This window comes from Trichechus manatus, unplaced genomic scaffold (genome assembly GCF_000243295.1).
Source record: "Trichechus manatus latirostris isolate Lorelei unplaced genomic scaffold, TriManLat1.0 scaffold00039, whole genome shotgun sequence".
NCBI classification, from domain to species: domain Eukaryota; kingdom Metazoa; phylum Chordata; class Mammalia; order Sirenia; family Trichechidae; genus Trichechus; species Trichechus manatus.
The window spans coordinates 6330828-6352748 of record NW_004443975.1 but is presented as its reverse complement, the minus strand read 5'-3'; the positions used below and the strand labels follow the sequence as shown (position 1 = coordinate 6352748).

Sequence of the window (21921 nt, the reverse complement as noted above, 5' to 3'; positions counted from 1 at the left end):
ACTGTGCAGCTTTCTGGGGTTTTAGATGTTCACCTGTATCACAAATCTAAATTCTGGTACCCCTATCTAAGACTTCAAAAACATGTAACACCTTTAATTTTTAGAGGAAATTAAACTTCTAAAATACAACAGAATAACAAATTTCTTTTCGAGAGTAAAAAAAGTTTTTTTTTTTTTTTTACTAAAATCTTAGCCCTTTATTTTTCATAAGCTTTTATAGCTTCAGCATGATTTGATCAAGACTAGTTTTACACGAATAGGAATAAAAGTGCATGATCTGGTTGGGTCTCATCCTCATTGTTAGCTACTGGGACTTCATAACTGATGACCACGTCCTAAATCGGACAGAATAAATATTGTAGAAAATGCGTGTTTTTGGTAGGTAGAGAAAACTTAGAAATGCAATTCCGGGGCTTGTTAAACTTCTTTGGCTATTAAAACCACGACAATAGCTCCCATGGAAAGGCGTGTAAAGCATGTTTTGCAGTACAGAGGATCACGCTCTTAAATCAAGTTTCTATTTCCCAAGCCTGCACCAGGGTTGGTGAAGAGACAAAAGAAAGGCTCTGCCCTCGCCCTTCGAACTTAAAATTCAATTCGCGAGGCAAAAAATCAGACGAAGAAAAAAAAAAAAACTCTCCATATAGCAATTGCCCATTTGTGTTGTACAAATCAAAATAGAAATAAAATTTGATGGAGTTTTAAGCAAATAGCAGTTGAAATACCTAACAAGGCAAATCTAAGATGGAAGAAAAGGGGGATTTGAGTTGAAAATGCCAAGGTGAGGACTGCAAACACTTGGATAAAAGCAGCCTCCGGCCTGGAAAGGGAAAAAGCAAAACGAGAATTGCTACTAAAGAACTAGAAAAGCCAATAGGCTTTGCAGTAGGTCGGTTTAACCGAAAGGCGGTTTCCTTTTCCTCCATTTGCTCAGTCCCGATTGGAAGCACATAACGCGGCCTGTGCCGCGCTCACAGCCCGGGGTTCGGAGTGGGGGCGGGGAGCTAAGTACGGTAATGGGGCTGGGCCAAAGCGCGGGCGCGCTCCGGCTTTCCTACTGCGCAGCGCTACCGTAAGCGGGGGGTGGGGGGGCTATATTACGTGCGCGGCGCCGCCCCTGCGAGAGGACGTTGCGTGCTCGCTCGCGCCAGGCGAGTCTCCGCGTCTCCCTCGCGAACTCGGTGAAAGGAATTGGCGCCGTTCGACATCAGGCGGGTCCGCTCTGCAGCACGAACCCACCTCCAGCCGCAGCCGCCGCCGCAGCCGCCGCCCGGGCCGAGAAGCAGCCGCAGCAGCCGCCACCAGTGGCCGTGTGAGCGGAGCCGAGTTTGAGCCAGCACCTAGCGGTGAATCGGGGTCCTCACGATGAGTTCCTCGCCTGTTAATGTAAAAAAGCTGAAGGTGTCGGAGTTGAAAGAGGAGCTCAAGAAGCGGCGCCTTTCCGACAAGGGCCTCAAGGCCGAACTCATGGAGCGACTCCAGGCCGCGCTGGACGACGAGGAGGCCGGGGGCCGCCCCGCCGTGGAGCCCGGGAACGGCAGCCTAGACCTGGGCGGGGATTCCGCCGGGCGCTCCGGAGCAGGCCTCGAGCAAGAGGCCGCCACCGCCGGCGACGAAGAGGAGGAGGAGGAGGAAGAGGAGGAGGAAGGGATCGCCGCCCTGGATGGCGACCAGATGGAGCTAGGGGAGGAGAACGGGGCCGCGGGGGCGGCCGACTCGGGCCCGATGGAGGAGGAGGAGGCTGCCTCGGAAGACGAGAACGGCGACGATCAGGGTTTCCAGGAAGGGGAGGATGAGCTCGGAGACGAGGAGGAAGCCGCGGGCGACGAAAACGGGCACGGGGAGCAGCAGCCTCAACCGCCGGCGACGCCGCAGCAACAGCCCCAACAGCAGCGCGGGGCCGCCAAGGAGGCCGCGGGGAAGAGCAGCGGCCCCACCTCGCTGTTCGCGGTGACGGTGGCGCCGCCCGGGTCGAGGCAGGGCCAGCAACAGGCGGGAGGTAAGAAGAAGGCGGAAGGCGGCGGAGGCGGCGGTCGCCCCGGGGCTCCGGCGGCGGGTGAGTGCTGCGTTGTACGTTGCGCGCGGCGGGAGGCCCGCGCGGGTGGGGACCGTGCCCCTGGCCTGCCGGAGCCCCGCCAGGGGGAGGGAGCCTCGGGCGGGGGCCCTGCGGGGGCGTCGAGCCAGGGGAGGCGCGGAGCCTGCGACTGGCTGCCCTGGTGGGGGAGGGGGTGCGGGGAATCCCGGATTAGCCGTGAGGCCTCAGGCTTGGTGTGTGTGTGTGACGGTGGCGGCAGCGCCTCCATTATGTGGCTCGAGAGACACGGGAGCTGCAGCTGCCGCTGGGGGGGAGGAGCCGCAGGCTGGCGGCGGGAGGGAGCCCCGTCGGCCCTCGGTGGCGCTGCCGCGCTGCGTGCGCACGGTGCGGGCACATGTCTCGGGGCGGGGGGAGGGGAGAGGCCCGAGGTCCCGGGGCGGGCGCGCTTTGGCGGCTCTTTGCTGCTGTATTGTGCAAGGAGCGCAGGGTCTTGACGTGACGTCACTTCCGGCGGGAGGAGCCGGGCGGGCCGAGTTGGGCGGAAGATCTGTACAATGCAGCCGAGGAGCGCGGGCCCTGGTGGGGGAGGGGAGGGCCGCGGGAGCGGAGGCTTGGCCCCTCCCCCCTTCCTGAACTCTCTTTGGGCTACACGTGGGCTCTTGCCTTTCGCCGCGCTATTTTACTTGGTTTTCTCGAATCATGAAGTAGACTGGAGAATTAGCAATCTCTAGATTGCGTCACTAGCTCTAATCCTATTGCAGGCCGATTGTTCTTTGGATTCACAGTTGGTTCGCCGTTTTAGTTTTTTAAAGAAAAGGAAAGTCGGGCTTTTTTGCGCTTCAAAACAAAAGGTGAAAAGAGGTGTTTTTTTGTTCTGCGCCTTGGCCTCTTATAAGGTGTTGTGTATTATAGGAGACGGCAAAACAGAACAGAAAGGCGGAGATAAAAAGAGAGGTGTTAAAAGACCTCGAGAAGATCATGGTCGTGGATATTTTGAGTACATTGAAGAGAACAAATACAGCAGGTAGAGATGCTAACCCAGTTTGACTTGTCACCCATTTATCATTTGTTGATGGGAAAAGCTGTATCAGGAGACAATTCTCTCTTTCAGAGCCAAATCTCCTCAGCCCCCTGTTGAAGAAGAAGATGAACACTTTGATGATACAGTGGTTTGTCTTGATACTTGTAAGTGAAGCTGTTTCTCCCTCCCTGCAACTATTTGATGTGGTGATTTTTGGTTCTGTTAGAAAACAATGTTGTATGTTGAATGCATAAAACTTCGTAAGATTAAGCAGTTTGTTAAAGATAAGGAAGATGAGGTCTATATTCAGATTCTAGTAACTAAATATTTAGTAGAGCATCAGTTGTATTGATAATTTCACAGGCTTTAGCGATTTGATAATTTTTATATAACTTGAAAGTTCTCATTAGGAATATAAAATTAATGCCGTTTTTGACTAATTAGCTAATGGAAACTTGTAAGACTACCCATAATTTGTCCTAATAGGCTTTTACGATGAAGTTATTTCATTTTTTTGTAGGATTATGTAAAGTGAGCTATTTGGACTAGTTAAATACTTATGAGTTTTTCCATTAGCACACAAGTGTATTCCCTATTCTAACAAAAGATTGTAATAATACTTTTTCAATAACTGCTCTTTGTTCTCAATTCCAGTTCAGTAGCTGCTGCTTTAACATAAGTTGATTTCTTCCAAAGACCTGGGGCAGCAGCAGTGGGCTACCACTGGGCCACTAGTTTCTTCAGCAGCGAATGGTATCAATGGCAGCACTGTAAATACTGCTACTTTTCCCAGTTGGGTTGCAATTGAGTATGAGGAAGTATTGCAAACCTCTGAACGGGCCTTGGCTGTCAGACTTGTAATTTTTTTAATATAAAAACTATGTTTGTTTAGTATTTGATAGAACGTAAAGCTTTTTCAGAGAAGTAGAATAGGGGGTAAAAGTAATGGCTCGAGGTACAAGCAGGTAAGGTGTCGACCTGCCCTGTAGATTGAAGATGGCCCCGTAGAATATTGAAGTGTAGGCTGTCATGAATTACAATTTGTAAGAGTATACGTAAAACTCTTCATTTCTTATTAAACACCGTTTATAAATAGCTGAGATATTTATTGAGTTTTTTTAAAACATCACACCTGGATAAGTTACTCCTTGATTTGGAAGTTTTAGGTTAAATTCCATTGTTTAGATATAAAATTGCTAGGAGTTGTTGAAGATACTGAAATAACGTTAGAAGAAGGTAATACCACTGTTACAAATAGGTCTTCAACGGATCCATTAGAGAGAAGAATTTAAGTGCAGTATTAGGTTCAAACAGGTTGTATATGATGCAGGTTCTATCTGTGATGTAAGGAATTTTAAGAGCAAAGTTAGTTAAGGAGAATTACAAACTGTAGTATTGTTTTTCTCCAGTCAAAAGAAAAGAAAAAAAGGCTTTTTAACTCAGTGTTAGCTGTCAAGTGTGAAGTCTGAGAAGATGCATGCTAATGAGCCAGTGACCCACAAAGCTAGTTAAAGAAGCTTTGGATTTGGATGATCCAGGAAGTAGGTAATCCCATCCCTACTGATAAACAGGCAAGCCTTCAGAAAGGGACTGTAATATTAACAGCTTTAGACCAGAGTTACACTACGTAGATCGAGGCTGCCTTCCCAAGTTTTAGAACAGAGTTTGGGGCCTAGACTGCTGTTGTTAAGTTACAAAGGACAAGCTCAACAGCTCATAATCCTATTTTAAAATATTTGGCCATGGCCTCCCTTTAGTTTATTGTGTGGCACTGGTAAATTCAACCTGGTTCTGGCATGCTTCACTTTGATTTCCTGCTATCCTCTACTGCTTGCCTCTGTATCAAGGTAAAGAGCAGAGCAGGTATGTATTAATGTCACATTGTCTTGACTACATGCTTAAAACACGTTAAAATTTGGTATTAGCTTTATAGGCTGTTTATGCTTTAGCTCATAATTTGGTGTAATAAGAGTGACTTTGGAGGGAGTGGGGTTTGAATTGAAAATTAGAACAAAAGCATGATATATAAAACAGTTTTATGCAGTAGCAAGAAATGTAAAAATTTAATAACGAGGTTTTGTGTGTGTGGCAGATAAAGTTTACTTTGATGTCAAAGGAATATAATGTGGTATTTGATATAATTACAGATAATTGTGATCTGCATTTTAAAATATCACGAGATCGCCTCAGTGCTTCTTCCCTTACTATGGAGAGTTTTGCTTTTCTCTGGGCTGGAGGAAGGGCATCTTACGGTGTTTCAAAAGGCAAAGTCTGTTTTGAGATGAAGGTAAATGCTAATTTTGTAATGTTTAAAAGAACTTTCGTGAGTTCTCATTTGCCTGACAATTGTGTGTCAAAGGAACTTTCTGGCGTGTTTATGAGTTAGAAGAGGATCTTGGAGCCTCTGTTTTGTAACTGTCAAAGTTTGTTATATTAGAAATGTAAGTAGAATTTCACTATAGAGCCAGCACATTCATTTGGGGTGCTTCTTTATCAGGTCACTAAGGGGTTAAGTAAATTTGGTTAGGTTTCTGGTTTTTTGTTGGAAAAAAAAACACGTTGAACATACACTACTTTAAGTTGATAATTGAGAACATTTTATTTTTTAGTATTAACTCCTTTTGAGTGTGAGTTGATCAAGTATTTACGTCACCTTTTTAAATTCCAAGTTACAAGCCCTTAGGGTTCAATCTGAAGTTCTTAAGTTAGAAGTGGTGGAAGAGTCAGGGATGAGTGGGTATCTTTTCTTTGTAGTGGTAGCCAGAGCGGTATCAGCCCTTGTTTGGCTGAAAAGAAATAAGCCAGGATCCAAGGGCTTGCCTGCCTTGCTTTATAGTTGAATAATTTATCATTTGATTTTTCAGGTTACAGAGAAAATCCCAGTAAGGCATTTATATACAAAAGATATTGACATACATGAAGTTCGGATTGGCTGGTCACTAACCACAAGTGGAATGTTACTTGGTAAAGTTTCCATTTGGGTACTATGGGCCTATGAATGGGTCCGATTTAAGTGTTTTAACTGTACTAGAAGGCAGTTTAACCTTTTTGTCTGTTGTCTTTATCCAGTCTGATACTATTTTGGAGATGAATGATACTAGCATTTAGTAGACAGGCTAAATATTAATTTTTTTTCCCCTTATGGTTGCTTGCATTTTATTACCAATGGTTAAAATACATTGTTAACAATAGCATGCAGTTTGAATTGTGAACTAGGTGTATATACCCACCTAGCTCCCATCAGTTCTTTATATAGTTTCAGAGAATAGATAACAGGTAGATTATAAGTAAAAAAGTCAGTGAAAGGATATTAGGTTATATACTCATTGTTCTTGCGCTCTACATCTTAAAAGATGAAAATAGTTGGCTGTAATTGGACTGTTTTGAAAAACAGACTTCATGAAAGTTAATTTGTTTTTCTAGGTGAAGAAGAATTTTCTTACGGGTATTCTTTAAAAGGAATAAAAACATGCAACTGTGAGACTGAAGATTATGGAGAGAAGTTTGATGAAAATGATGTGATTACATGTTTTGCTGTAAGTCACATGTGGTTAAAGCTGTAGTCTTTGTATAAATGACTTATTAGCTATTGGAATTAGGCTTTTTTTTTTTTTTTAATGCTATCAGCATGTGCTCTCTATACTATCAATATAAATACATGCACTAACCTTGCTTATAGTAAAAAATGACAGTTCAACTGGAAAAAAATCAGGGAATTCTAGGGAAGAAATCACTCACTTTCAGTCAAAACTATTACTATTGTTGACTGAAAAATTCTAGTTGATCCTCTAGGGCAGTATTTTGTTTCTGGTTCTCAATAATAGTATTTGATGTATTTCATTGTTGATGAGTATCAGAAGGTTCTTAACAGTTAATCTAAATATATGTCCCACAGGGTAAGCCTCTCTTTTAGTTTGAATTTCGAAGTTGTAGAAAACTTATAGGAAACATTAAAATTGACAGTCTTTTCTATTTAACAGAACTTTGAAAGTGATGAAGTGGAACTCTCCTATGCTAAGAATGGACAAGATCTTGGTGTTGCCTTCAAGATCAGTAAGGAAGTTCTTGCTGGACGACCACTCTTCCCGCATGTTCTCTGCCACAACTGTGCAGTTGAATTTAATTTTGGTCAGAAGGAAAAGCCATATTTCCCAATACCTGAAGACTATACTTTTATCCAGAATGTCCCCTTAGAGGATCGAGTCAGAGGACCAAAGGGGCCTGAAGAGAAGAAAGATTGTGAAGTAGGTGGTTTTTTGTTATTGTTAATTGTGGTATCTGTAGATTGTCTCTGTTTGGCAAAAAGTACTTCTAGAAGAATTGGATGATTTAATCTCATTTTTTTTCCACCATACCTGTTGGTCTCAGCAGAGAACTGTCTTTTAGTAACTGCCTTTTCCTTTTACGTGCATTGTTAAATTTAGCATATGAATTCCCTTGGTGTGAGGGTATGAAAATTGAGATATTTAAATTGAAGATATTATATGTTAAATCTTTAAATGATTGTTAGGTGGCCCTTAATAGTTAGTGGAATAACATTTCTTGTTCTTTTAGGTTGTAATGATGATTGGCTTGCCAGGAGCCGGAAAAACTACCTGGGTTACTAAACACGCAGCAGAAAATCCTGGTAAATACAACATTCTTGGGACGAACACCATTATGGATAAAATGATGGTAAGTAAAACATTAGGGCCTTATTTCAGTGTTTTAAATTGGACCAGAAGGCATTGTAGAAACCTTTTTGCCTGTTGTCTTTATCCACTTGTTAATACCTTTGCAATGGGAGTCTGGACAAAGTTGAGTTGGTTATGTGAGTATAACTAAGGAACTGCCTTCTAATGGCTGGGCTTAATTATCTTTTCAGTAGATTTTTTGAATTCTTAACATGCAGCAGCTACAAAGAATTGAGAAGAACGTAGAGCCTTGTTAAGTGATGATAAAGTGAGAAAAGGCAATACAGTTATTTAAATTTTGATTTGTTCCTGTTGTCCATGTAGGTGTAAGCTAGTAATAAAAGCTTGGTTTGGGATAGCATAATTAATGTAATTCATCTATCACAAGTTCATAGGAAATTTTTAACTTTCTGAAATAGGTGGCAGGTTTTAAGAAGCAAATGGCAGATACTGGAAAACTGAACACACTGTTGCAGAGAGCCCCACAGTGTCTTGGGAAGTTTATTGAGATCGCCGCCCGTAAGAAGCGAAATTTCATTCTGGATCAGGTAGGCTGTGGCTTTGAAGTTCAAAAACTTGGACTTAGTGTAGGTTTATTTTAAGAATCAATTTTTATATACCTGTTAACTTTGAATTAATGCTTAGAGTTACAAAGAAGATTGAAGTCAGAAGTCATACACTTTTTTAAGATTTAACATAGTTTTTTTAGGTTTGCAGTTTAATGTAACATCAAGCTGATTTTTTAAGTCAAATGGATTTTTTTTTTTTTTAAAAGACAAACGTGTCTGCTGCTGCCCAGAGGAGAAAAATGTGCCTGTTTGCAGGCTTCCAACGAAAAGCTGTTGTAGTTTGCCCAAAAGATGAAGACTATAAGCAAAGAACACAGAAGAAAGCAGAAGTAGAAGGAAAAGACCTTCCAGAACATGCGGTTCTCAAAATGAAAGGCATGAAATTTAATTCTGCTGTTGTTAAATCTCTTTATATGGTTTATATTTTATAGCTGTGAATTTAATCATTTCTTGTCATGAAATGATAGGGATGGCATTAACTAAATATGAGTGTGTGTGGCTTTTATTAGGTAAAAAAATGTTAAGCCATGAGCAGACATAGTAGTCTGTTTTGAAAGAAATAAAGGTTTTCAAGAATTGTAGCTTTAGGATTGTAGATGTGTGTGGTGGGTTTTTTTTAAAATTAATAATCTCCCTTTATTACCTCTAGGAAACTTTACGCTGCCAGAAGTAGCTGAGTGTTTTGATGAAATAACCTATGTTGAACTTCAGAAAGAGGAAGCCCAAAAACTTTTGGAACAATATAAGGAAGAAAGCAAAAAGGCTCTTCCACCAGAAAAGAAACAAAATACTGGCTCAAAGAAGAGCAATAAAAATAAGAGTGGCAAGAACCAGTTTAACAGAGGTGGTGGCCATAGAGGACGTGGAGGATTCAATATGAGAGGTGGAAATTTCAGAGGCGGAGGCAAGTTAATTTTGAGTATTCTGTTTATCTGGTTCTAGATGGAAACATGATAATCTTATTGTTTGGCTCTAGATGTTAATTAGCTAAATTTAATACAGGAAGTTAATCCTGATAGTGTTCTTATGTGGTAAGTTTGTTTAAAATCTTGTGATAGTAAACACTGACTTGATGACTTGGTTATATCAGCATCATAAATTACGTGAAATGGTTAAAATTTAACACTACTTTGTCTTTAAATAATTTTTTTTTCCTGAAATGATTGACTAAGAAAAACCCTAAATTTTCTGTGTAAGTAGGTACAACACACTGTTAAACTAAACATCTCTTGTTTTTAGCTCCTGGGAATCGTGGTGGCTATAATAGGAGGGGCAATATGCCACAGCGAGGTGGTGGCGGTGGCGGAAGTGGTGGAATCGGCTATCCATACCCTCGGGGCCCTGTTTTCCCCAGCCGAGGTGGTTTTTCAAACAGAGGGAACTACAACAGAGGTGGAATGCCCAACAGAGGGAACTACAACCAGGTAATGCTTTTTAAGATTCTTAAGGGCAATAATGTATAGTTTAGCTTGGAGTGCTGTAGGCATATGTTTGTGGAGTCACAGTAAGAATTCTAAGGAGTGTGGTGTGTATCTGTTGACAGAAGAAAAGCATGATGGTAAAATGAGTCCACTTCGTAATTTTGCTTTCAGGTGCACTGAGTAGCAGCAAATCCGGTGGATTTCTCATAGAGAATAAGAAATTCAACAACCCAGCACAGGCCCCCCAGTTTTTGCATCACCCTAAAATTAGTGACTAGCAACTTTTCCGTTTCTAGCAGTACCCCCCTCCAAAACCTAACAAGCTATTGGCCTCAGAGTTCAAGAATTTTTTTTTTTTTTTTTTGGTAGAACTTCAGAGGACGAGGAAACAATCGTGGCTACAAAAATCAATCTCAGGGCTACAACCAGTGGCAGCAGGGTGTAAGTAGTTTCTTATGTACTAATGTACATTAGTTGTATTTTGATCTTGTTCAGTGAATGAAGTGTTTCATAAGTGTTAAATGGGACAAGGTGTGACTTGTATCGCAGCTGTAGCCATAATCTTACCTTTTGAAGGCAAAATAGGTCGGAGTTTGCTGTAATTTTAAGACTTTTAAAAAGTATGTTTAATATGTATGGTTTTTGTTACTACTAGCTTTAATTGCGTAAACTAACCAAGTCATGATGTGTTTTCTTTTGTAATATGTTTATTGATAACGTTGGGAATTAATACTAACTAAACCTGGTTTGATAGAAATCAGAGGTATGACAGTTATAAATTTGTTTGCAGCAGTTACTCTGAATTAGATTCATTGTCATTTCCTAAAAGCAGTTTGAGTGGCTTATTGATGTTTTTTCTTTAAAAAAAACAAATTTTCTTTTACAGCAATTCTGGGGTCAGAAGCCATGGAGTCAGCATTATCACCAAGGATATTATTGAATACCCAAATAAAACGAACTGATACATATTTCTCCAAAACCTTCACAAGAAGTCGACTGTTTTCTTTAGTAGGCTAACTTTTTAAACATTCCACAAGAGGAAGTGCCTGCGGGTTCCTTTTTTAGAAGCTTTGTGGGTTGATTTTTTTTTTTTTCCTTTTCTTTTTTGTACATTTTTAATTGCAGTTTTAAAGTGAATCGTAAGAGAACCTCAGCATTGTGCACGATAAGAGAATGTGTCAGTATTTCAGGGTTCTACATTTTATCTGTAAAATGTGACTTTTTTTTTTTTATCACAACAAAAGTAAAATGTTGCTTTGTACCTGGTGTCTTTTATTAAGAATTTACTCCCCCCATTTCTCACAGAGAATAACAGTCGGGAGTCATTGTCACAATATAATAGAAATGTTAGCAACCAGATTCATGTATGGACTAAGTGGTCCTCATGAATTGCACAAGACTCTGTACTGCTCATATTACACTCCATCCTCTCTGTAGTTTGGTGGGTAGTTTGGAAAGGGGGTAAGCTAAACAATTAGTTACTGACGATAACTGGGAAGACTTTTTTTTCCAAATAACAATGGAATTGGCATAATTGGGACTGAAGATAAAACTTGGAACCAAGATAGAGAAGATGGAGTGTATGTAGAGGGGCTGTTAAAAAATGTAAAACTTGGTTGCATTACTTGTGGAGGCTCAAACTTGTGAAGGTTAAATACCATAATTTTTCCATTTGTTCTGCATTTTGATTCTGAAAAGAAAGCTGGCTTTGCCCATTTCTTATTAAAAAAACTTGTTGTAAATCCAGTTGTCTAATGGGATCTATATGAAGTTAGCTATGTCTGTATGCCCTTCTCCCACAAAATATTGTATAACTAGTGTGCTTGTAGTAGTTAACTCCACCATCTTTGTAAGCTAATGAAATTGTGAGTCACCCATTTATATCTTAATTTTTAATCATGTCAGTTCTTGAATGGGTATCTCCTTAGCCTGCTGATTTCTTTTTCTTTCTAAAGAAAGTGGGTGGAGAAATTAATTTAGACGTTTGTTTGCAATAAAATGAATTCATTTTACTCTTGTTTTGGGATTCTCGCCATCAAGGTTCAAAATCCCTTTAAAACTCCCAAGAGGAGAAATTATGTAAGTGTGTGCATTCTGGACAGCTTATTCTTTACTCTGTACTCGGAACATTTAGGTTTTAAAAACTTAAATGTATACTGACAACTGATTTTAATTATGAAGTAAAGTTGAATTCTTCCCTTCCCCTCCCCCCCAGATGACTTAACATTTAACGAGGGGAAAAGGTACTGGCTGGGAGAAGTTAACACTCAGTTTATCGTCTTTACCAAATGCTAATAATGGCTGTCCTCAACTGATTATATACATATATATATATATAAATACATGAAACTTTGGGAATAGATGCTTTTAGAAGCCATCATGCAAGCCAGTCATTGATTTCACTACTACACAACACTGCTAACTTAACTGTAGCTATGTAATAACATTAGATCCCCTAATTGTAATTTTATTGGGTTTGCACAGAACACTTAAATCTTCTAAAAGGCCCCTCACTGAAGTGAGGAATCAGGAGTCAAACTGTAGAACTAAAATTTGACTTCAGTTTAGTTTCTGTTTGTGCTTTTAGGTTGTTTTTGGTAAGTTTAGGTTTGCTATGTTTCTGATGGCTTAGGATTTTTGTTTTAACCATTTTAAATCAGTTTTTTTTTTTTTTTTTAACTTGAATTCATACTCCTAGGAATTTTCTTGCTATAAGCTGGAGTTAAGTTTTAGATGGCAATGGGTGATGGTTCAGTTGAAAAGTTTTGAAGCGAAGGCTAGTTCTATAATTAACACAGGAATACTTAAACAGCATAAGGTAGTGTTTCAAGAGTTTTTGTCTCCATTTTTAGCAATTTAATGCTAGCAGCCACTGGCATGGGGTGCTTTTGTCATTGTGCATTATTATTAGGATTGCATAAACTGACCCAGGAAGAAAAAACCAAACTAAACTTTGACACTAACTTCAGGTTTCCTAAAGTTTTCATTTGCTGTACCTTCTAGTCTAAAATATCTTGTTAAGGAGTTCATACTTTTTAATGAAAGTAATGGCCAAGTGACTAATGTAGGTAGACTATCATGCATGTACAGCCTGGAAAACTTTGGGAGGAGAGACTGGATAAATGGAAATGCTCTCCAGAAAAATGTTTAAAATTTTTTGAGGAAAGGTCTCAATTAATATTGTCTACGTGGGTACAGAAAGAAATAATGTTAGAAAAGTTTAAAGAAATTTAGATAAAGGGGTGCATCAAATAGTAAAAGGGAGAAAAATAGTGCTGATTCCGGCAGAGTAAGAACTTGAATGAGAAACTTGGGTGGTTGTTTACCCTGACACATACCTGCTCTTCTCATTGGCAAAGCAAGCAAACAAACAAAAACCAGATACAGTCCTGAATAAATGTGCTGACTTTAATGCTCAGAGAAAAGTCACCTGTGAAGCTGCTAGGAAGTTGGGCAGATAGTGTGTAACCATCATCCTGACTCAAATTGGGTTGATGGTCAGGTGCAGTAGTATGAAAACCGCGTAAAGGAGTTAATCAGGAGAGAAAATGCTGTAAGACAGAAATGAATATAGTAACTCAAATTAGCATGTAGGAGGTTGTCTTGGTTGCCGAGAGGTTACGCCATGTTAACTTACATCTTCTAGCCTTTGCTGAGATCAAGGAGAATTTGGATTGATGAAGGACTGGCTCTGACCTAGAAGGTCATGATGAGCGTTTTTGGCCCTGATATCCAGAGACAGCAAGAAGAAATCTTATAATGAAGCGTGAGTCATATCAGCATTAAAATGACAAAGGGAAGCAGTGTTAAATCTATAAAAATAATCAAATTTGCCTAGGATAGATTCTATCTGAAAATAAGGGGTATGAAACTAGATGTTTTAAACACTAGCAACATGGTATTAAAGCTTAAAAGCAGTTTTCTCTGAAAAAGTAGGAAAGGCAGCTAACAGTGTTCCTTACCATGTGGGGATTTTACATTCATCGATAGATTATGCTGTGTATTCAGAATGTAATTGTGGGAATTGAGTGACATTTTCTAAGTTTTGCTCATTAATATAAATTGACCTAGGATCATTTCAATAATGCGTTGAATTGTACAAATAAAAATGACACTTTTTTAGTAACTTTTCAGGTATCCTGTATAGGTATCTCAGATACAAGACGTGATCATAGATCAGTAAGAGTACATTTTATCAAAAAAGCCAAAACTGGAATAAACAGAATATAATGCTACTGTACTGGTGAGAAGGGTGTAAGCTGTCTTTAGATCTTTTGTAGTCCAAGTCCTGGTTTATCATTAGTTGGACATATAAAAGGTATACCTTAAAAATATAGTTTCTATACGTCCCTTTGTACACAACCGTAATGTGTCTTGTTTTTTAGTGGATGGAATTTGTAGCAGAAAATAATAATCTGCTCCTCAGCCTTCAAATACTGAGACATTCCCCTCAAAAGATGAACATAATACTCTGTTTAAAGCCATTTCCCCTCCTAAAATTAGTGAAAAGGTTTGAGCCTGAAGTTCAGATTTCTGGGTCCCTGAGGTTGAGGTATGTTGAGTTTGTGACGAACTGGGTATAAGCTTTAATATTTTAGTCATAGTTCAGACTGAACTAAACTGCCCAGTTACAAACTACTGTAACTCCTCAACAGGATTTGGAGAGCTTTTGGATGACTTTTTAGGGGGTGGGCATAGCTGTCAGTAACATCTAGAAGGTGGTACAGGCAGTTCCCAGGTTACGATCTGTTCCTAATTTGTAGGTAAGTCGGAACTGGTAAACATTTAGCATCAAACATTTTTCTTAATATATAGTATATATTTTACTTTTGTATGCATATAAAACACTTCAGTGTTCTCGTGAGTGTCAAAGTGTGCGTTACTAGGAACCATGGTATTTAAAAATTTTAATAGACTATGGCAGTCTATTCTTAAGTACGAGTTGACTGTAAGTCCAACGTTTTTAACCCAAGGACTTAATATATTTCAGGTTTTAGTTACGCTGCTCTTTAATCATCCCCAGTTTAGTTCTTCTACAGCCACACATAATTTGTGAGATAGATAAGCATTAAGGATACTTCGTCCATCTAGCTTTTGGTGGAGTGACCTTTGTCTCGTTAACCCTCATTACCAACCTTGATGCTATTTAAAATAAACCTACCCCCTTGAGGATTACTTCAGAAGTGAGTTAGAGTACTGATTGATGTAATGTGGGTATCGCTTGGGTATGTTTGGGTAAAAAAGTGATCCCTGATAATTTTTAAACACCGCCTGCCCACGCCGGTATCTTGACATTCCAAAGTTTGTTAGTGAAGTTGAACAGTTAAACAATCTGCTGTAATAAGCAATTTTTATTGTGTTTTGCTAAATACCTGTGCCAGTTTACTTGGGAGGCTTTTGTCAACCGTAGTCATACCTAGCTTTAGATAGGAAAGGCTAATGAGGATTACACACTTAAGGATATACTTTCGTATCTCATCAGTTGATTGTAACTGATGGGATAAGTTCAATTAGTAGCCCTAGGAACTGTGCTGAGTTGGAGTCGACTCCATGGCAACGGGTAGGAATTTCATTTAGGCCATGAGGGACAGTAGGTTGAAAATCAGTGGACGTATTACTTTTTATAATGTAAATCCAGAATTCAGAAAATAGTGATCTGTGTATCTTGTGGAATTGGGAATGTGCTGTCCGTGTGGAAGCCGAATCTTGTATGATAATTTTTTGGTATACACATAATTATTGCTTTCAGGTTGTGAATGCAGTGTTGATGAAACAAATGTTACTGATAGGCTAGGACACAAGGAATTTAACCATGTGTTTAATTTGTAGTTACCGAATTTTATTTGCTTAGGTAGGAATACTTCATTTCCCTTTTCATGCTAGGATTCAGCCCATAGTGCATCTTGACAGGGTTTAGTTTTTAAACAAAGTTGGATCTGGGAAGGATAAGCTATACTGTAGTTTAAAGTAGTGCAATAACAGTGTAGGCAAATAGAGAAATGCCTTAAAGGTTCAGTTCTCTGGATGCTGCCAGTACCATACCAATGAATACTTTTTGAGGTTATGCAGGGATTACAGGTGGGCAAGCTAATGTAGCATCTAACTGATAAACACCTTTTAACTGTGCCATTACATGATCTTACAGAAAGTAAAAACAGTAATTTTGTCTAAAAAAAAAATACTTGGCAAGCATTGTCACAAATTAGTATCAGCCAAAAAATCCGAAAGTATTAAAGTATAGAGAATATGAGGTAGAATTCATATTCCTGAAGAATGATTGGGCTTACTTGAGTGGCAGCCAACAGAATAGCTTTTTAAGGTTAACTATTAAAAAAGGTACCCTTACAGCATTTGTAGTTAAGGGAGATGGGAGGAGAGTCATGGTCAAGTACGAGAATAAAAGGTGGTTCCAGCGTACTAAATTTTTTGAAAAGTAATAAAGCAAAAAATGTGCTGATTTAAATTTCATCTCCTTTTCCTTAGTCTGTCCATGTGAATGTGCTGTGTGGAAGAGTAAAAGGGCCCAACTAAATGTGTTCCAGTGATTCCAATAGGTATTCTAAATTAATTGCTGCTTGTACACTTAATAGTTTTATTAGGCTTCTAGAATCATGTTAATTAGAATTCCCTTTATTTTTAAAAGATGGGGAAAACGGAGAAGTGAGTCTAGGATGTCTTTTTGTCCTTGGTTTCCCAAAATTTTCTGCATCTATACTAAACATACTATTTTTAATTAGCTTACGGAAATTTGGAAAATAGATTAAGGTCCTTTTGGATAGAGAAGTGATGGGAATTCATATTTCAAACTAAGTCAACAAAGTTTTTGAGATGGTAAAGTGGAATTAAAGCCCAAGGGATAATACCTTCCAAGAAGCAGAACTACTGGTTGCTCACAGTTTGTAATATTTGCCCCAAGGACTGAGGAAATGGGAAGGCTTGTGAACTCTAATTGTGCCAGGCCAGAGCATATAATTTCCTGTTACCCTGAAATTATTTAAAGACTTGATGAGAACCTTGAAGTTTCTAATTTTTCTACTACTTCTACAGAATATTATATTCTGGTGAAATGAGGATTTGGTTGCTGTACGGATGGCAAATGTAGCTATCGGCCTGTTTAACAAAATATGGCTGTATTTTTTGTTGAATATAATGGCTTTAAGTAGCAGATAACTGTTGTGGTTTCAGAGTAAATTATAACCATTTCTGTTCATTTGAGGAAAAAAACCACAGAAAAGGATATATCCATGTATAGATGAAAAAAGATTATGGAAACTGCATCCTTTAAGAAACAAGTATATACAGTGATTGTTTACTGTGATACCCAGGGTAGGGCATATGCTTAAGTGGGTTTATAGCATCTAGGACTTAAGGGCACTACTTAAATTCCTAGGAAAAAGGTGGAAAAGACTGTTAAGTTGACCTAAACTTGAAAATGAACAATAGAAACCTCTTTGAATTAGTATTTGCCTATTGTAGTCAGTGGTAGCCTTCTCAAGATAATACTTGAGGAGGGAAAATATCCTTATTTTAGAAAATTGGAGAGTAAGGAGAATGCAGTGGTTGAAAAGCTTAAACATTTGCAACACAACATTTATCTGCAGTGCTCACATTGCAAACTTTAAAGTGTAATACTTTGAAAAATACTTTACGATAAGAAAATTTTGTCCTCAACCGCTTTAATTCCCTTTTAAAAGAAGTCTAAACTTTTAAAAATGAAACTCATGTACAAAATAAGCTGTCTAAAATAACAGTATTTGGGTGGTAGGATAATATTGGTATATTATACGTAACTGATGACCACTGGACTATATTTTAAGATGCTTCCAAGAGCTTTTTTATTCCAGAGGACAATTAGAAATCAGAAAACGTAGTGATCGTTTTAATTCTACTTTCCTTGTTAAGATCTTCTGCTTACCCAAAGAATAGTGTTCCTAACATGACTTTTAAAGGGGTATCTTGACCCCTTCCCCCCCGTTACAGATTTTTATCTAGGAATAGAAGGATTCAAACCCTATTTGATCCCTAGCTCTTTGCTGAAAAGTGCATAAACAGGAATCCTGACTATATTATATAGACCTCCTCGCATTATGTAATCGAAGCAAAGGGAAACCAGCGATGGAGTGGAGGTACGTAGACTAAAGAGATGCTTGCAAATCAAATAATGGTACCAGGGATAGTCACAATTTCTTGTTGCCAAATTCAGTCAATATAAATCACAAGTCCAGAGAAAAAGATTCTAGTTAATTTTAAATTCCCTGAGGTCCTTTTTACTGAGATTTAAAAGCAAGTAGTCAGGAAACCAAGAAAGGGGGAGGGGTAAGGGGGGGGAATGTATAAAGCACTAGAAAGAATTGAACATAAAGTAGATATGATAGATAAATCAAGAGTTTTTAAAACTACTAACGACCACAATTCTATTTTAATCAGCTATTTAGCTGGTACCTACTGCTATATCACCTAGTGTGAAATTTCGGAATTAATGGAACAGTGAAGGAAGTGCAGCTGGAGGCTCCCAAGTGAGCAAGGAAGGTAGGTTATTCTTTCAGCTTTAGATTTGAAAAGTAAAAAATTTGGATTACAGGGAAACTTAGACTTTGTCAGCTCATTAAAGAACATTTAATAATTCAGTTAAACACTTAGTCTCAGACACTTGGTTGGGAATGCAAAGGTAAAAATGTGGACAAGGTCCCTGCCACAAGAAACTTGGGCTCTACTTGTAAAAGATGTCAGTAGCCAGTAAAAAGTGCCAACACGTAGAACACACAAAGTGGTATGAGCATCTTAAATGGGAGGGCGATTAACCCAGAGGTTAGTGACCAAGAGAACGGAAAGCTTGGAGAGAGAAGGTAGAAAGGGCATTCCAAATGGAGTGATGAAAAATTTTTAGCAGAGGCATGGGTTAAGGTGTAAAAGTCATGGTGGCCAGAGGTGTTCTTCAGAGATAAGCCTGGCAAAACTTCACAAAGTTAGGACTTGAACTTGGCTGGCCGAGGGGAGATACATTGAAGAGACTGGAGGTGGAAGCATGAAGACCAATTTAAAGGCTTTATAATTGTTAGAAAATCTGAAGTATTAATGATAATGTAAACTTATATTTTAAAAGTAATTGAAGCAATTAAACGTTCAAACTTTATTTTTATTTAGGTCTCCGGTTTATACAGTCATTCTGCTGGGAAACTGAACTAAACTTGTTGGTGAAGGCCTTGGAAATTTTACCAGCTAAGAGGTTTCTTTCATTCAGGGTAAGATATGATCATCACATGCTAGAGCTAGAAGGGTCCTTAAAAGCCAGCTGCCCGATTTTACATGGTGAATGTTACTAAACTGAAGCTAAGAGAATAAGTGGCCTGCCCACACAGCTTGTTAAATAGCAGATTATTAGTACTCACTGATTTTTCCTGCCCCTGCAATGCTGCCTCTTAAAACAGGGATGAGTGTTGTATAAGGAATTTTTAATATATTTGGGCAGTGATCAATTTGAATACGGTAGACCTCACTGAACTTTGGTTTGTACCAGTTAGGGCAGATGATTTTGCCCATTTTTCCTTTCTAATACTTTTCCTAATTAATGTCCAAGCCCCTCCTTCGGTGACTGTTAAAATCAATCACGATTTTATCTCTTAGAACATCCGTGTTTCACAGTGTCATTTCTTAGTAGTCATAGCATTTTGTAAATCGCACGCAGCGTTATACCCCCTAACCCTCCAAATGACAGCCACAAGAGGAGGGTGTGGGAGGGGAAATGCCACCCCTCTTATGCACTGAACTGGAACCAGCCCCACGTTTCCTTTAATCTCTTCCCTGTTCCATTACTTTGGTTCACCTTGATATTTCAAAGTAATAGGACCAATAATAAAGGCCATAATCTTGCCGACTGGTGTCTTTTGTTTTTTTAATATTTAGATTTTATTAACTTTTCAGGAAGGCATCTAGCTTGTTCTTAATCTTGGAAAGTAATATTGACATTAAAACCAAAAATGAAAATAAAACTTACTCTGTTGCCTTGGTAAGGGAGATCTAAGTCATAAAATCCATTCATTTTAAGTGTTAAAATAGCACCGATTTTAGAAATGCAGGGGAGTGTTTGCTCATTCTGAAAAGGGTGTAGGAATAAGATTGTGCAAAGTCCACTATATGTAGCACAGACGAATGATAGACTGGCAGTAGACACAGGGCAAGAGTTAGTTTGCAAGTTTATCCCTGTTACGTGTGTATAAAAAGACAACTTACACGTGCTTTATTTACTTGATCGAAAAGCTTTCTTATTGTACATAAAACGTTTTGTGTAGTTGATCGCAGCTTTGTGCATGCTGATTTCAGTGAGTTGTATTTTGGTTTGCTCTGCCCAAGACTGCTCAGTTGCTGCTGTTGCGGTCTGTCTGTTTTCTTTGAGGATCAAGGTGGGTGCTTTCATACAAAATCTTATTCTTAATTCCTTCTCTGGCGATTCTTTCCTGGATTCTTAGCTTTGCATAATTATACCTACAATGGAGCCTTTAAGAAAAGAATATGAATAAATTACAGATAGAAAATTCCCATAGAAATCAATGTATGGAATTTAATTGCTTCTTATAGTTAAAATTTCAGAATGCATATACACGACTATCCTGAGACTGAAAATACAAACATTCTAGTTTAGAGTGCTGTATTTGGGTGGTTTGATACCATAATACCTATGATCCCATTTTATGTAAAATGAGGATTTTAAGTGTGTAATTCAGTGTGAGTTTTGATACCTGTGAACACATATGTAACTGAGATATAAAATCAAGATAGGGACTACATCCTTCACTCCAGAAGGTTTCCTTCTGATCCTTTTTAGTCACTCTCTCCTCCCTACACCACCCCCCCAAGTAGCCACTAAATTCTTAATCACCTTGGCTTAGTTTTTAACCTGGAATCACATAGTATGTGCTCTTTGGATCTGGCTTATTTTGCTCAAGAAAATTGACTCATCTATGTTGTTGTATCAGTTCTGAAAGCATTCTTTTAGAAAGTAGTGTTTTCAGGTGTGGCATGTGAGAGACTGCAAGAGTGAATAAGCATTAGGGTAAGGTAAAAGGTTAACCCTTTCAAATGAACATGCTATCCACTCATCTGTTCAAACATTCCATAAATGATAGGAAAAAAAAATATGTATTTACATTAAGATATCCTGTGTTTTTTAATAAAAAAAAATGATAAAAATCAATATTCACTGGGGGTGGAAATGCACCAATAAGAGACTGTTCTGAAAAGACCTTGTGCTTTGGAATTAGATAAACGTATTATAATCATGGGGTTTACCTGAATAATTAGTATACATACCAGCATCCTAAAGTCACCAAAATAAACCCTCCTACTCCAACATCACATGATCTTCTAATTCTACCTGTCAAATAATGGTAACTATCATAATTATAATTGCTCCATCTAGAAAAAAATGTTAACACACAAAAATAAAACGTGTACTCACTAGTTAATAGAAAATGTCCAAGGCCAGCCACAACAGATCCTAATGAACCATATAATACCGAATCCCGTGCACAGGGAATGTTTTCGACATCTAAAATTCCTAGGAGCTTAAAGGGCTAAGAAAATAAAAAACCTAGATTGAACAAGACGACATTTCGGCATAGTTGGGCAAAGGTAACAATACAAACCCCATTCCTTGTACTTTGTGGTCATCGTTTCAGTAAACAATCTGAAATCTCTAAAAAAGCCAGTGTAAGATGTAACTTAAACTTGTATTATGCAGTGATTTACTAATCCACTGATTTGGGCATAGGAATAATACATGTTATATTTTATGAGCTCTTTAAACATCTGTAGTTTATTTGGGAATTTAGCTGTCACTGAAATTAGAAGGTAGCATCACTCCAATATTGGAAGCATAATCAGGAAGCAATTAGTCTAACCATGTTATAACATTCAAATTTATCCAGCTGTTTAATGTAGTGCTATTTGAATAGCAATGAATTTTATTTTCAGGTTTTACTGGTGTTAGCTTAGGTGAGCTTCAGTTGTGGTTTTAAGAAGAAATATTTCATAATTAAGATAAACACGGGCATATATTCTGGTCTGAGTTTCCTTGCCTGTGATAACGTGGTTGTATTTGATTCTTTGTTCATACTACATGGTAACCCCAGGTATAGAAGAAAACAGAATCCAAAGAGCTGGATTTTCTTACAGCTCTGCCACTAATCAGTAACTTCTATATCCT

General features: G+C 38.7%; 2 protein-coding genes across 8 annotated transcripts in view; one reads left to right on the top strand and one right to left on the bottom strand.

Moving 5' to 3' along the window:
• The first annotated feature begins 1187 nt into the window (after positions 1-1187).
• HNRNPU (heterogeneous nuclear ribonucleoprotein U) lies at positions 1188-21021 on the top strand. Of its 6 annotated transcripts, none has more exons than XR_002824027.1 (16): positions 1188-2056; positions 2948-3059; positions 3147-3220; positions 5204-5343; positions 5921-6020; positions 6480-6592; positions 7037-7300; positions 7611-7730; positions 8149-8277; positions 8505-8673; positions 8948-9202; positions 9538-9722; positions 10089-10160; positions 16203-16273; positions 18147-18248; positions 18864-21021. XR_002824027.1 is itself a non-coding variant. In XM_023730904.1 (14 exons), exons 1-14 carry the CDS (start codon positions 1366-1368, stop codon positions 16248-16250), a joined length of 2472 nt encoding a protein of 823 aa, XP_023586672.1. In that variant the 5' UTR covers positions 1188-1365; the 3' UTR covers positions 16251-18554. The 6 variants fall into 6 exon arrangements, 3 of the variants coding, with proteins under 3 accessions (XP_023586672.1, XP_004375923.1, XP_004375924.1); XR_002824026.1 differs by having other exon boundaries at positions 16203-17845; XR_002824025.1 differs by having other exon boundaries at positions 16203-18248.
• The window catches only part of LOC101354255 (cytochrome c oxidase protein 20 homolog), an 8114-nt gene continuing 6239 nt past the window's right edge, over positions 20047-21921 (bottom strand). Inside the window, exons 2-4 of one of the 2 annotated variants that reach the window (XM_004375865.2) lie at positions 21175-21289; positions 21027-21090; positions 20047-20213 (exon numbers count right to left, since the gene is read on the bottom strand). In XM_004375865.2, coding sequence (XP_004375922.2) covers positions 20075-20213; positions 21027-21090; positions 21175-21289 — 318 coding nt within the window. In that variant the 3' untranslated portion in view covers positions 20047-20074. Of the gene's footprint in view, positions 20214-21026; positions 21290-21921 lie in introns of both variants that reach the window. The other variant, XM_023730906.1, reaches the window with a different exon arrangement.

Excerpts from the sequence above, each read along its gene's own strand:
- HNRNPU (XM_004375866.2), top strand. The coding sequence starts at position 1,366 with ATGAGTTCCTCGCCTGTTAATGTAAAAAAGCTGAAGGTGTCGGAGTTG. Across the intron at positions 3,221-5,203 it reads AGTGGTTTGTCTTGATACTT|ATAATTGTGATCTGCATTTT; the intron begins GTAAGTGAAGCT and ends ATATAATTACAG. Across the intron at positions 6,593-7,036 it reads ATGTGATTACATGTTTTGCT|AACTTTGAAAGTGATGAAGT; the intron begins GTAAGTCACATG and ends TCTATTTAACAG.